Source organism: Galleria mellonella, unplaced genomic scaffold (assembly GCF_026898425.1).
Source record: "Galleria mellonella isolate WM207_F2 unplaced genomic scaffold, CSIRO_AGI_GalMel_v1 utg213, whole genome shotgun sequence".
In the NCBI taxonomy this organism is placed as follows: Eukaryota; Metazoa; Arthropoda; class Insecta; order Lepidoptera; family Pyralidae; genus Galleria; species Galleria mellonella.
The window spans coordinates 3,463,349-3,478,826 of record NW_026442039.1 but is presented as its reverse complement, the minus strand read 5'-3'; the positions used below and the strand labels follow the sequence as shown (position 1 = coordinate 3,478,826).

The 15,478-nt window shown below is 33.8% G+C and overlaps 1 protein-coding gene across 1 annotated transcript; it reads left to right on the top strand.

Moving 5' to 3' along the window:
* The first annotated feature begins 366 nt into the window (after positions 1–366).
* LOC113511596 (phospholipase A-2-activating protein) lies at positions 367–14,534 on the top strand. The gene is made up of 16 exons (XM_026895246.3): positions 367–618; positions 697–930; positions 1,395–1,585; positions 2,572–2,713; positions 3,287–3,444; positions 4,360–4,501; positions 5,087–5,267; positions 6,315–6,424; positions 6,916–7,008; positions 7,599–7,796; positions 9,324–9,447; positions 10,910–10,970; positions 11,052–11,177; positions 12,540–12,685; positions 13,192–13,316; positions 14,080–14,534. Exons 1-16 carry the CDS (start codon positions 482–484, stop codon positions 14,255–14,257), a joined length of 2,346 nt encoding a protein of 781 aa, XP_026751047.2. The 5' UTR covers positions 367–481; the 3' UTR covers positions 14,258–14,534.
* The last annotated feature ends 944 nt before the right edge of the window (positions 14,535–15,478 follow it).

Sequence of the window (15,478 nt, the reverse complement as noted above, 5' to 3'; positions counted from 1 at the left end):
TTGCTATTTTTATCAAGTCATAGCAGGCTAATGTATAGGAAATGTTTGATTTGTCAATTATTTATCAGTGACAAATTTTACATTACTAAATTATATATTTGACAGAATTTATGTAGAAAATATGCAAGCAAGTTTTATTTGAATTTGATAAGGTTATAGTTATATCTACAGTACAAGTTAAGCAAAGTTCGAAAGTTAAAATAAAAAAGGTGATGTCTTTTTTGTGTTTGTGTGCAACTGTCTTAATTAGTATTCATTTTAATTATAAAACACGTCGGTAATCAAACAAAATGTTTTCTATCTTCGGTAAAATAATGTCCTATCGGTTAACGTCATGACGTCAAGCGTCAATGTTGTCAACACAGAGTACTTTTACATGATTTGACAACTTTCTCCGCAACTAAGAGAGCTAGTTCCTTGTTATATTTTGATTTGTTTCTGAAATTCTGTATTTGAAATACTAAAATACTTACAATTCACAATGGCTATACCGGATTATAAGTTAAGTGCAATTTTAAATGGGCACTCAATGGACGTGCGATGTGTGACAATAACGAAAGAAAACTGTATATTATCTGCTTCTCGTGATAGAACTGCAAAATTGTGGCACCCCGAAGGGTTAGTATTATTTTATAGATCCTAATAATTATGATTCCGGATACTTCCAATGTCAGTAATCTAAAATTTCTTGTACAGAATAAAAGATTTCGTTAACGTAGTCACATATAAAGGCCACAAGAACTTTGTGTCTTGTGTTTGCTGGATTCCACCTTGTGAGGCGTTCCACGATGGTCTAGTGGTAACAGGAAGCAACGACAACACGATAATAGGCTACAATTTACAGGATGGAATGATTCAGATCACTCTGGAAAGCCATGAGAATGTAGTTTGTAGTGTTGTGTCAGGACAGGACTCAGGAGTGCTGTTAAGGTAATGATTATTATTTAATTATAGCTTTTGAACACCTACATAAGTAAACAATTTCTGGTGACAAAGTATAAATGTCACCAAATTCTTCTCCATAATATTGTACATCTAAGGAAATGAAACAAAATATAAAATACTATAGTGGACTACAATGAGTTGTTATGGTTACACATATAACATAGAAAGTAATTCTTTTAGTGTTCTATCAACAAATAATGAAAATTTTTCAAATTTATATTTATTAAATTCTGATAATGTGGAAATAAAAATGCACTTCATATAGAATAACAATAACATAAAAGTTTTAAATAATCTAACTTGACTTGTTTTAATTAATGATAAACTGTAGGTAGGTAATTACTGTCAGTTTAAACAAATTATTTTATTTTTCTGTGGAATTTAATATGAACATATTTTAATTGTCATTGTAACATGAACATTACTAATAATAATTTTAATACTTGCAGCTCTAGCTGGGATAGTACTGCAAAAGTTTGGAATCTAAATAACCCAAATGCAATCCCCATTACCCTGAAGGGTCATCAGGCAGCCGTATGGGCTGTGGTGGAACTGCATAATAATACATATGCTACAGCATCTGCTGATAAAACAATAAAACTTTGGAACAAGGAGGGAGTACCAATATCTACACTAACTGGTACTTACATTTTTTTTATTATAGTTATGATATGTATATAAAAATGTAATGGCTGCTTTATACTAATCATAATACAATTTATTTTTAGAGGAAATGTATTGCTAGTAATGGATTCTAGCTACTGACATTATTGCTAGCAATATACTTTTATCAGGTTGACCTCCACGTGGTTCTTCCTATTAACTACCATGGTTTGGGGGAAGAGATTGTTAGTAATGTAGATTACCAGTTACATTACTAGCAATATACCCTGTCAGGGGGGAAAGGGATTATTAGTAATGGAGACTGAGAATCCCATTGCTAGCAATATACCCAACCAGGTCGACTTCCTCACGGTTCTCCCTGCAAACTATCATGGTTAATTCCTGATGAATTCATCATGATGGGCTAACTGACCTGTTTTCATTCTCATCTATCACCTTTCACTGGTGCTTCGCCAGCGTATCCCGTTAGTGCAGGCGGGGTTACCATACCATTTTCAACCATCAAAAAAAAATACTCTGTCAGGTTGACCTCCACATTGTTCCCCCTGGAAACCACCATGCTAAATCCCAGGTGTATCCCCATCATGATGGGGTAACTGACCTGCCTTTTCATTCTCACCTGTCATCCCTCACTGGTGCCGCATCAGTGTATACCGTTAGCGCAGGTGGGATTACCGCTCCATTATATCATTCATTAAAAAAACTACTATGGTTAATTGTTATATGCATATTAACTTACACTCGATTATTATAACTTATAGTTGTTGATATGCATTTAACACCCCATCAATGTATATATAATAGCAAAAATATGAAATTGCTAAAATGTAAAAGATTTTTTTACAATAGTTTCTTCAGGTTTAGCAACACCCATGTGACACACCTAGTGCTGCAGGTGTCCATAAGATACAGTGACTGTTTACCATCAGTTGGACTGTATGCTTTTTTGCCACTTTCATCTATTCATGTGTCTTCGATCTAAACTTTATTTTGTATTTACAGGACACACAGACTGCGTACGAGGATTAGCAGTTGCTAATCCAGAGACTTTCCTTAGTTGCTCAAATGATGCTTCTATCAGACTTTGGACTAATAAAGGACAGTGCCTTAACACTTACTATGGACACTCAAATTATATTTATAGGTTTGTTTTTCTTATTAAAATAAATAGATTTTGGCTGCTTACATTCATATCAGATATTTATTGTGTTTTTTTAATACTACTGTGGTGGCAAACAAGTATATGGCCTGTCTGATAGTATATGGGGTTACCATAGCATATGGATATTGGGGAATAAAATTTTGTATCTAGGCTAAATTTAGTGGCAAAAACAGTTACAGTATATATTATAATACAGTTAAAGCACACAATGTTGTTAATCAATACTTGTTAATCAATATTATATATATATATATATATATATATATATATATATATATATATATATATATATATATATATATATATATATATATATATCACCATAATTCAACCATTCCTTATGACTGTCTATGGGGAAGGCTTATGTCCAGCAGTGGATGGATAATGGTTGAAATAATATATATCATCATAGTCGTAGAATACTGACGGATTTGACAAATATTACATACCATATATAGATCCGTCAGTATTCTACAATTATGACGATATAATTGTAAATGTCAATAGGTTGAATGTATCAAAATAAAATTAATATTTTTACATATAATTTCACAGTATCAGTATAAATTCAGCTCTCAGCAGTGGTTTCGCAACATGTGGGGAAGACGGCAGTGTGAGAGTTTGGTCCGCTGGGGACTGCATTGGCGAAATACGATTACCAGTACACTCGGTATGGAGTGTGACATGTCTCGATAATGGTGATATTGTTACTGGTATGATATTGTTTATCTGATACTGCATAGTAATTTTGTATTTACAAATTCATAATTTATATAACTGAAGTTTTTAAAAAAATGCGACAGTTGAATTTCATGCCTGTTCTTTTTAATTAAAATCGAGTTTCGAATGGACGGTGGAATCATGAATAAATACTATTTAAAAGAGCTTAAATTTAAGTTTATTTGAATTGTGTCTAATCACGAGAATAGATAAAAAAAAGAATTACGAAATAGATTTATCTCGCACTAATGAATGGAGATGTCACTAAAGGCCACCATAAACGTATTTATGTCAACCAAATAGGCAACATGCTGAAGAAAGTCCAAATTAGTACTACACGTAACTAGCGAGCATATATGAAAAAGTTTTGATGAATATGGGGTAAGCGAAAGAGGTCTGTTTTAATTGTGGCGTTCGGCGTTCCATTGTTGCTGCCTACCAATGGGAAACAGGCGTGACAGATATTTATTTTCTTCTTTATAGATACACTAATTGATTCTAGCAGAATCTCCGGAAATTTGTAACTCATGTTTCGAAAACTACTTAATAACTTTTACATAAATAACAAAGTAAATTAATCTGGGTGACAGCAGAAATCGTCGGCTGCCACCTTGAATTCTGATATGCTTTGCGCAGTGTGACCCTCAAAGCAAAAATCGACAAATGCCTTTGACTACTTCATTTAGATTTATAGTTGGATCATATTTTTCTAGTGATATTAAAAACACTAGTTTTAAACGAGACTTCGTTCACGTAAAACGAAAGCACCGTGATAAAAACTAGCCTGTCTCTCCATTCCAAATGTTACCTGTATACAAAATTTATTGACATTTAGTTGATCCATACACAACAGATAAATATACAATAAAACTATCACATTTATAATGTTAGTAATGTTATCTTTTCAGGTTCAAGTGATGGACTGGTGCGAGTGTTTACAGCGGACCCAGCTAGATACGCAGATGAAGCGACCCTCAAAGCCTTTGAAGAGGACGTAGTTAAAATGCAAGCGGCATCCCAACAAGAAATCGGCGGCTACAAACTATCTGAGTATGGTATAGTTTTAATAAACTTAGAATTTGAAAGTGCGCATTATATATACGAGTATATACTAATTCTGTTATTTATAGAATTATGTACATGACGTCATCTTTCGGTATCAATGAACTGAAGGACTGTATAAATATATCATCAGTGAAAGATTTGTATTCGAATGAGCTGTAACTCGCATTAGAATTATGTTATACAGCTTTTATTAAAATTATTGAAGATAAAAGATATGAATGATTGAAGGTAATATATCGCATTTTTGGATTTTAACTATTCTATGAAAGGATTAAGGTATTTTTTTTCTTAAATAATGAAATAGTAATTCCGCCTGCGCCATCGGTATACGCTGGCGGAGAACCAGTGAGGAATAGGCAAGGAATAGATGTGGATGAAAGTAGGCCAGTTGATCCATCATGACGCATTCATAAATAATCAAGATTGTTTCCAGGGAAAGTGCGTGGAGCTCAACCTGATAGGATATATTGCTAGCGATGGAGCTGTTAGATCCCTATTACTAACAATCCCTCCCTTTAATTTTCTTTAATTATAATAAAATAAACAACTTTTTATACTTAAACTTTTCAGAATACCAGGCCCAGAAGTATTATTGGAGCCTGGCAAATCGGACGGCCAGACTAAGCTAGTGCGCCGGGGCACCAATGTGAAATGTTACTCTTGGAGTGTTGCAGAGAACACGTGGAATGAAATTGGAGACGTTATGGGTGCGAACCCTGCTAGTGAGGGCAAAACGATGTATCAAGGAAAGGTATATTATTTTTTTTATTATATATACACTTTATTTTAAACTTATTCACATTATAATCTTTTTTTTAGTTTTGTTTTTATTAAGTAAACAGTCTGAATTAATTAATTAGGAATTTAAAAATGAAATAAATACAGAGTATTTAATAATCTACGATAAACAATCAAATAACTTCAAATAAAATCAAATGTTTAAATTTATCTTGTAATTTAAACATTTGAACATAAAAAAGTGCTCACTACTATTTATATACATGCTAAATTCAATGGATTTTTCTTTAAGTTTAAAATTTCTAATACATAATCCTCGTCATCATCTCAGCCATTATCTGTCCACTGCTGAACATAGGCCTCCCCTATAGACTGCCATAAGGAATGGTTCAGAGCCACCGGCATCCACTGACTCCCTGTAATGCATTTGAGGTTTTTGTATGGGTGATAATGGAATGGTAACACCAAACCGCGCTGTCGGTATACACCGGCGGGGCACCAGTGAAGGATGAGAGGTGAGGATGCAGCAGGTCAGTTAGCCCATCGTGACGAATTCAACAAGAATTCTTTACGATGGTTTCCAGAGGGATCTACGTGGAGGTCGACCTAATAGGGCATACTGATAGCAATGGGGTTGTCAAACTCTATTGCTAACAATCCCTTTCCCCCTTGCATTTGAGGTTGTCACTCCATCTAGTGAGGAGTCGCCCTACACTGCGTAATTCTTATTACTAAGTACTAATTTACACTAAATTAGATACTGTCTTATACTTAACTATAGGTACGGCGTGCTTCGTTACTCATTAGCAATTAGTAGCTTGTGAATATAAATCTTATACTATCAAGTGCCATGGTCTAATTAATAGTTTACTATACTGCCACAAAAGGCGTCACATTCTGATTAATAAATACATTTTTTTTCATGTCACTTTAACAGAATCAGATTCAGTTTATCATTTTGCACTATATTATATACTTTACTATTTTCCAAACCAAAGATATTGCCAACTGTGGATCAAATCAATTATGCAATATAGAGTATACTCAATAATACTTTCAGGAGTATGACTTCGTATTCAGTGTTGACATCAAGGACGGAGCACCGCCACTGAAGCTGCCCTACAACAAAACGGAAGACCCATGGGTCGCTGCACAAGCATTTATACACAAGTATGTTTATTTGTGATTTAATACTACTACTAATTTTTACAGGCGACTTTGTCCACATGACCGGAATCATCGTCATGAACGCTTTATATTTCAAACGGTCTTGCTCATCATGGTAGGAGGACGTACCTATACGCCAATGCAATGACGAGTTCACTCGTCACCAGACAGAAAAGTGTAAAATTCTGGTGTATGTTTCATCTTGATACACCATCTAGAAAGTGGTCTATTTCATTGTTTTTCATTTTTCTACTATTTTCTACTATTTCTATTATCCACACGTACGAAATAGCGGGCAAAAACCCAATTACATTATCTTTTCTTTTGTTTAATATAATTATTATTTATTTATTCATTAATACATGTTTTGTGTGTGTACAAGGCGGAAATAATGCTAAAAGCATTCTTATTCTTATTTATTATTTAGTAACTAGTAGAATTTTATAAAAGTAAAATATATATTAAATGTAATGTGTTTATTTTGATTATTTCAGACACGATCTTCCCCAAGTGTATCTGGAACAAGTAGCCAATTTTATCATCACAAACGCTAAACTGGATACACTGCCGACTCAATCTAGTAATGGGTGAGTTTTAAATTTGTAATATTATAAGTACTTGTAATAAATATAAAAACAGAGTTGATTTTTTTATTCTCTTTATTCTTACTGTTACAATGGGAATTACTATATTAATAAACAAAGTCTTTCTATTTCTATAATTTTTAGCAGAATCATGTTCCTTTGTTTACAGAACAGTGTTGCCAGCTTATAAATATTGCTTATATAATTTGACGAAATGTTATTGAGAAATAATTAGGAAAGCAATAATAAATCCTTGTTATTGCTTTCTTAATTATTTCTCAATAAAATTTCGTCGAATTGAGCTGTTGAAAAAGTAAAATTTTTGAATAAATAATAGATAAAATATACTGCATATTTTAAGTTTAAGGTTTTATATTACATCTATTCCTTGACAAACAGTATAAATGTTCAAATATCTATATTTACAAACTTACATATTTGAATTATTTATTTGATATTAAAAGATGGATGAATGAATTTTAAAATAATTGCATTTTATCTGTAGTCATCTAGATCTATTTTTTAGTACATTTGAACTTTTGTTACATATGCACATAATGGTCCAATCATCAGTGTTTATATTCTGTACTCAGATTCGCGGATCCATTCACGGGCGAGTCCCGCTATGTGCCAGGGTCGGGTGGGGCTGCAAGGGGAATAGGGGGACGCACGGTGGGGATGGGGGCGGCCGACCCCTTCACTGGTGGTGGTGCGTACACCACTCCGGTTGCCTCGGCCACTGCGCTCTCTAGTAACGAAAAACCACTTATACCTCACGATTCATACATAAGGTAATCAACATCAGTTATTCTTATATTGCAAACTATCTGCTGTCAAGTTTCTTACTCTCTTTGTGACACAATAAAATGGCTTTAAAATATTTTTTACCAAACAACTATGACAATAGCTTGTTTATCAATATACTCCCTACTCTAAAAACTACATATTGGCACAGTAAATAAAAAAAAAATGTCCTAAATTTATTTAATAAGAAATAGAAATAGAATCGCATTGCCATTTTACAATCTTACATATAACTGCTTAACGCCATTTATCACGGGGTTGCCGGATGTAATTTAAAAATTTTACCCAATATTTTTTTTTTTTTTATATCTAAATTAATACATTTTCATTCGCTTTTACCCAATCACAAACTGCAGGCGAACCACGAAAAAAAGTCTTTGTCTACGCCTGCTTTACCTCATTGCTGGAAGATATTTACTTACGAGGTCTGTCCGGAAAGTTCGTATAAAAGTGTTCTGGAATGCGAGAAAGAGGAGTGGGGAGGCCAGGTAAGCGCAGGACCCCTTCCTTATGTCCCTAACAATGCTTCAGTTCTGGTCTGACCGCCGTGCGGTGCGAACTGGCTTGTCACGCCATCTGTGAAGTTACCTCTTAACGAAACCCCGTCGGCATGGAGCCCGCTTCCGTTGAAGAGCAGCGCGTCGTAATCAAGTTTCTCTCGAAACTCGGCAAGAATGGCCGTGAAAGCAAAGAGTGGAAGACATCCGGGGAACCACGAACAAAAAAATCAAGAAAATCCCGCTCAAATGTCAAGACAATGTTGATTGTTTTTTTCGATGTTCGGGGGATTGTCCATCAAGAATTCGTCCCTCCAGGCCAGACAGTTAATGGAAAATTCTACGTCGATGTGCTCAGACGCCTCAAAGCTCGTGTGGCACGAGTTCGTCCAGAATTGGCGCGAGAGGGGCGTTGGATTCTTCACCACGACAATGCCCCTGCCCACACCTTTCTTGTTGTCCGTGAGTTTTTGAGTAAAAATTCCATTACGGTGACCGAACACCCCCCCTATTCGCCGGATTTGGCCCCGTGTGACTTCTTCTTGTTCCCAAAAACCAAATTGGTACTTCGGGGGCGGCATTTGGGGGACATAAATGAGATAAAAAAAGCTACGACGGGGCAGCTGAGAAACCTACAACCAGAGGACTTTCAAGGAGCCTTCTCACAGTGGAAACGGCGTTGGCACAAGTGCATTATGTCACAGGGGGAGTACTTTGAAGGGGATAAAATTGATTTACCTGAATAATTGTAAAATAAAATTTTTAAAAAACTTTTATACGTACTTTCCGGACAAACCTCGTATATACAGCGATACAGTTTTAGAAATACCAAAACTGTCAAAAAAATTATCCATATTATTTGCCTCCAAAAATTGCTGCAACTATTTAATTTCTTCAAAATTTCGCGAACATTAAATTTATTTTTTCCCCCAAAATTGGAAAAAAATATCCAATCTGAGAACGTTGATTTGCCCACATATGTCCGTTATAAAAAACACTATTAAAAATTTCTTACAGATTCGATCAAGCAAATTTGAAAGCTATATATGAAAAATTAAAGGAATTCAATAGCAAAGTAGGAGATGGCTCAAATGCGATGACTGATCAACAGTTGGAAAATGTTGTGAAATTAGGTGAACTGGTAAGTTTTAATAATATTACTAGAGGGAGACTACAAAAGTCATTTGCTTGGGCACCTCTGTTCCATTCATGTTTCTACCGAGAAGCAGTTGTGTTTGCATGACTGTGTTTCTGTTTGAAAGGTGAGATATGGCAGTGAATTTATAGGGTACAGAGGAATAACACCTGAGTCCTCAAGAATGTCAACATACGGGAGGTATCACGACGAAACAGTATACTCTGTTATGTCCATGGTACTGCTCATATCTATAGGCAACGATTACCACTTTCCATCAGGTGGGCTGTCAGCTTGTTTGCCATTCTAAGTTGTATAAAAAAAAATATAGATAGACTATACCTGGGATCGTGTCTTCCGCATAACGAGTTTTACTATTTACCATGGAAATAAGATATATTACTAAGCTAGATAATAATAATAATATGCAAAGTTGGTCAAATTCCATCCAGTAATTTTAATTTAAAATAGTAGTCTCTGACACAAGCAATAAATACTCAGAAGTGATCACACATGCGCGGAGTGCAATAGGCACCACCAGTAGATGTCTGTATAGTGTAATATTGATGCTTTTGTTCATATCTATAGGCTGCAATTACTAAATAAGCCGTCAACTTATTTGGACGCTTTATGATTAATCCTGTTAATTATATTACTATACATTACTTCAGCTTCTCGCTAACAACATGTTTTCTAACTGCATTGGGTTGACTAGAAGAGATCTCTGTCAGAGATAAGTCCACCCTTGCTCACAATATTTATAAATGCATTAACAATGTAATTTACAAGTGCAATAAAGAATTATAATTATATTACATTACAAAATTTATAAGGATACATTGATGAATGTTTGTTAGTCTTTCACACAAAAACTACTCGACAGATTTGTTTAATGAAATGGCAAACTCGCCTTCGCTATTATACGCTGGCGGTGCACTAGCGAGGAATGATAAATAAGGATGAAATGAGGTCAGTTGGACGTGACGAATTCCACAAAAATAAACCACGATGGTTTCCAGGCGGAACCATGTGGAGGTCAACCTGACAGGGTATATTGCTAGCAATGGGGCTGTTAGACCCCATTATTAACAATCCCTTTTTTAAACTGATTTGAATAAAATTTGATACACCTAACGTACCTGGTTATATGCTAACTCAGCACATAGAATACTGGGTACAGAGGAATAAAACCTGAGCCCTCAGGAATGGCAACGCATGAGGGGTATCATGGGCGAAACAATATACTCTGTTATGTACATGGTACTGCTCATGTCTATAAGCGACGATTACCACTTTCCATCAGGTGGCCCGTCAGCTTGTTTGCCATTCTAAGTTGTATAAAAAAAACTTTATGTAGTTACTGATTCGCGCGGGCTAAGCCGCGGTACATAGGTAGTTAATTGTAAGATCCTGTAAATATTTTTATTAGTTTTAGTTTAATAATAAACGATGACAATCTTCCTTTCAGAATAGTTCTTATAGTGCTGAAACAATTACATTTTTGAAAAAAATGTTAGAATGGCCAAAAGGTATGTAAAACTTTTATATATATTGGAATAAATATACGTAAGAAATAATACAATTATTAATTTAATGGTTTTTTTTTTCAGAAATCCTCTTCCCCGTATTGGATATAACTAGGTTAGCAGTTAGAAATAAAGAAATAAATGGACAAATATTTGATACTACATACGGGCCGTCATTTGTGAAGTACCTTTTAACTTTATTAGCACCAGGTAATTTTTTAATTAATATCATAGACATAAAGATAGAGAGAGAGAGAGAGATAGATAGATAGAGGAAATACGAAAATAATATTTCCGCAGTATTATTTCTTATTTAGTGAATATTATATCACTAAATAAGAAATAATACCTATCACTCTCTTCTACAACCACTCTTTGGAATCAACTTCCAGCAACAGTATTTCTGAACCGATACGACATCGTAACCTTCAAGAAAAGAGCATATTCCTTTTTAAAAGGCCAGCAGCACATCTGCAATGCCTTTGGAGTTGTGGGTGATCATGGGCGGCGGTAGTCACTTATCATCAAGTGTGCCTCATGTCCGTTTGCCCCCTATGTTGTAAAAAAAAAAATATTAGATCTGTATTAATAAATCACCGTGTCGTCTCGGTATAAAATGGGCTATCCCTTCTGTATCCATGTGTATCGTAAGAGACGACTAAGGGGATTTAATAGTCGAGGAATGGGCAGCAATGTCGCTCTTTAAACTCCACTAAAGCCTAACTGCAGCAGCCTGTTAAGCATGACAACTGCTGACAAAACACCTCAAAGGGGAGGCCTATGTTCCGCAGTGGACGATTCACAGCTGATATGATATTGATTAATGCATGGTACAAGTATAAAAGTAATTTTGAGAACACCTTCAAGATACTGTTTTGATTTACAGATGAATATAATTGAATTCAGTAGTTCCATAACAATTAAGAGACAAGAACACGCTCAAAATTCAAATCTTAAGATTGCATATTGCATCGTAATGATGTAAATGCAACACAGTTGATGTGCTCTCAAGACGAATCTCAAATACAGTAAATTGTTCTCGAGTCAGAAAAACCGTAGATAAATACAATTATCTCCAATCGATTAATTTTTTTTTATACAACTTAGAATGGCAAACAAGCTGACGGTCCACCTGATGGAAAGTGATAACCTTCGCCTATAGACATGAGCAGTACCATGGACATAACAGAATATACTGTTTCGCCCATGATATCCCCCAAGCGTTGCAATTCCTGAGGACTCAGATGTTATTCCTCTGTACCCAGTAAATTCACGCCATATCCCACCCTTCAAACCGAAACACAGCCATGTAAACACAGCTGCTTCACGGTTGAAACACGAATAGGACAGAGGTACCCAAGCAATCGACTTTTGTACAAAGTCTCCCTCTGGTAAAAAAAAATCAATACATTAAGTTTACATACTTTTGTTTTTTCTTGCAAGGCAATTAGATACATGCCAAAAAGTTCTGCCACATAGTCTTTGTTATGGTAAATGTCTGTTTAAAGTAAATAAATATTTAAATATTTCAAAAACATCTAATCCTCAAGATCTCATTGGCGTGCATTTCAGATAACCTAGCGCCCAACCAGATGCTGTCTATGCGCGTACTGGTAAACGCGTTCAGTGACCTCCCCGGCGAGATGCTAGTGTTGGCAGCACGTGAAAGTGTCTTACACTGCCTAATATGCCTCAACCAGCTCAATAATAACGCACAGGTAAGAAGACGTCTAAGTCTATTATCCTGTCTGGTAGTAGTAAGTTTTATTTACAATTAATATAATATTATCACTTCAATATTATTAATATTACACTTCGGGGGCTTCTCAGCCCAGTTAGTAAAAAAAAGATGGATATATTAAAACATTTGAATAGATCTTTCATCTCATTTTTATAATTTTTCTCTTATTTTCAAACGACTTCAAAAAGTACAAAAACTTTTATAGATTAAAAAATAATATGACTGCAAAAACGAGAAGATTCTCAATTAGATTATAATATTTTTATGTCTTTTATCTCAGAACTCTGAAAACTAATTCGATTCTGATTTCATAGGAATTTTATCAAATTTAATTCAGTAGTTTGCTACTTAAATCAAAATCTAGTTTTGCTATGATAGTATCGTTTTTTTTCTCTTGGAAATAAATCTATTGTCTAAGATTCGTTTAAACTTTTACAATCTTGTATTAAATATTATATTTACATACCTGTATTTTAATTATAGATTGCAGCGGCGTCTCTATTACTGAACCTCTCGGTGGCTTTAGCGCAGCAACCCGACAGCGTGGACATAGCAGAGTGCTTAGCACAGTTACTTAGTAAATTTACGGACAATGAAGCCTATTTTAGGTGAGAAACGCATTCTTTTCATATTAGCAAGTTTTATAAAAAAGTGTTATAAAAAACACTTAACGGACGTTTTTCCTAGTTTCTAGGATTTTTTTAGGGGAATTGAGTAAATATGAATGTATGGATTTAAAGCGACGTAACTATAATAAAACTTTATTAACTCAATTATATTTCTTATAATATTTCATAACAGTTAAATAATGTTAAAGTGTTTAGTATTTTTTAACCAGGTTTTTGACATGCTTTAAAACATTCATCTTTATTCAGTGGAAAAACATAAATCTACGGGGCTCGTCCATTAATTGTTAAGAGCAAACTTTGCTAATGCCAAATTTATTATTTTGCTTAACTGATCTATAGGGATTGTTTGATTTTGAACGGTGTAATTTTAATGCCATGTTTTACTAACTTAATTGTTAGGAATTACAATGGATGAGGTATATTTCCTATGATTGTCATGATAGAATACACTGTGACGCCCATATAATGTGTTTGTCTGATATAAATGGCGTTGTTATATTTTTAGTGCCCTATGTTTTTATCTTGAATGTAGTCCAAATATAATTTAAGTGTCAAATTGTGTAATGAAAGTTTGAGTGATTATGAAGCGCCATTCTTCTAAATGTCCTTAACCTAATATTTTAATTTGATAGTTTAGATATTTTTTATTATTACATCATAAACTAAATTTATAATAATTTTAACTTAAATCTATTAGAAAGTTAATTCATATCGATCCTCAAAATAAAAAATTTTGTTTCAGAGGGCTAGTAGCATTAGGTACACTGCTGGCCGAGTCTCCTAACAAACTACAAATACAAACGAAAATCGTCTCAAACACATCACTCCATAATCGACTGAAAAAAGATAGCTCTGCTACCAATGACTCAAACTTCAAGAAAATATCCACGTGCTCCCAACAAATACTGAGATTATTATGAACGAGAATTAAGACTGTTAATTTATTAAATTATTTTATATTTACCACATCTATTGCGATTTACTTTGAGTATAGTATGTATACTCTTATCTACATCACACTGTCAAGGTTTAAGTATTTAAATATTTAATATAATGAAAATAATTTAATAAATTGATGTTTACTTTATACAGGTCATGAAATACGTTTACAATTTTGCTTGCTATCATTAATATTAATACTTTACTATGACGAACGAAATTTTCTAACAAAAGCAATAAATTGTAATATGTAATAAAGAGACTTTGATTTGAGTCAACAAAACTAGCTCTAACTAAAAATTACTTAATATTTACTACATCTCATAATGCTTATCGTTGATTTAATTATATGTATCATATATATTAGGATTTTTTTTATACAACTTAGAATGGCAAACAAGCTGACAGCTCACCTGATGGAAAGTGGAAGCCGTCGCCTATAGACCATGACATAACATGAGCATAGTATGAGCAATACCATGGACATAACAGAGTATAATGTTTCGCTCATGATACCCACCATGCGTTGCCATTCCTGAGCTAAGTTGCAGCGTTTGTAATTTCATCATTACAACAACCCACTAAAGTATTACAACTCAATAGTAAAAAAGTAAAAAATGGTTGTTCTTTCCTATATATGTATATATTAAATATATCTCCTATATAGATTTTTATATTATTATTAAATTATAAAACGAAATATTTACCGTGATTATAATATCTGTATTCTCTATATAGATATTAAAATGCTGTTTATGCGTAGTTTTAAACATCGTTATGAAATCAGAGATATTATATTATCACGCTGATATAACTGCGTTATTTTATTTCGAATTGTCCTCTTACAGTGATGTGTATTTATTTTTATTTATTTAATAGCAATAATACTGATAATATCAAAATATTATTATTCTTTTAATTCTCATAATCAACATTAATTATATATACTATTTTCTATAAAGAGGTTTGTGTTTGTTTGTATTGAATAGACTCAAAAACTACTAAAGCTATTTAAAAAAAAAATTCACCTACTGAAAGCTACGTTGTCATCGAGTAACATGGATTCTTAGATTATATTATATAGATAGAGTATCGAACCGGAAAAACAGGCCAACTTTTTGTCAGCTAATTGTAAAATTAGCTGACTGGTTTTTTATGTGTTCTATGTATATAGAACACAATAATAAAGTATTTACGCACAC

Coding starts and splice junctions, on each gene's coding strand:
- LOC113511596 (XM_026895246.3), top strand. CDS start 482: ATGGCTATACCGGATTATAAGTTAAGTGCAATTTTAAATGGGCACTCA. Junction 2,714..3,286: donor CACTCAAATTATATTTATAG/GTTTGTTTTTCT, acceptor ATAATTTCACAG/TATCAGTATAAATTCAGCTC. Junction 11,178..12,539: donor TTTAACTTTATTAGCACCAG/GTAATTTTTTAA, acceptor CGTGCATTTCAG/ATAACCTAGCGCCCAACCAG.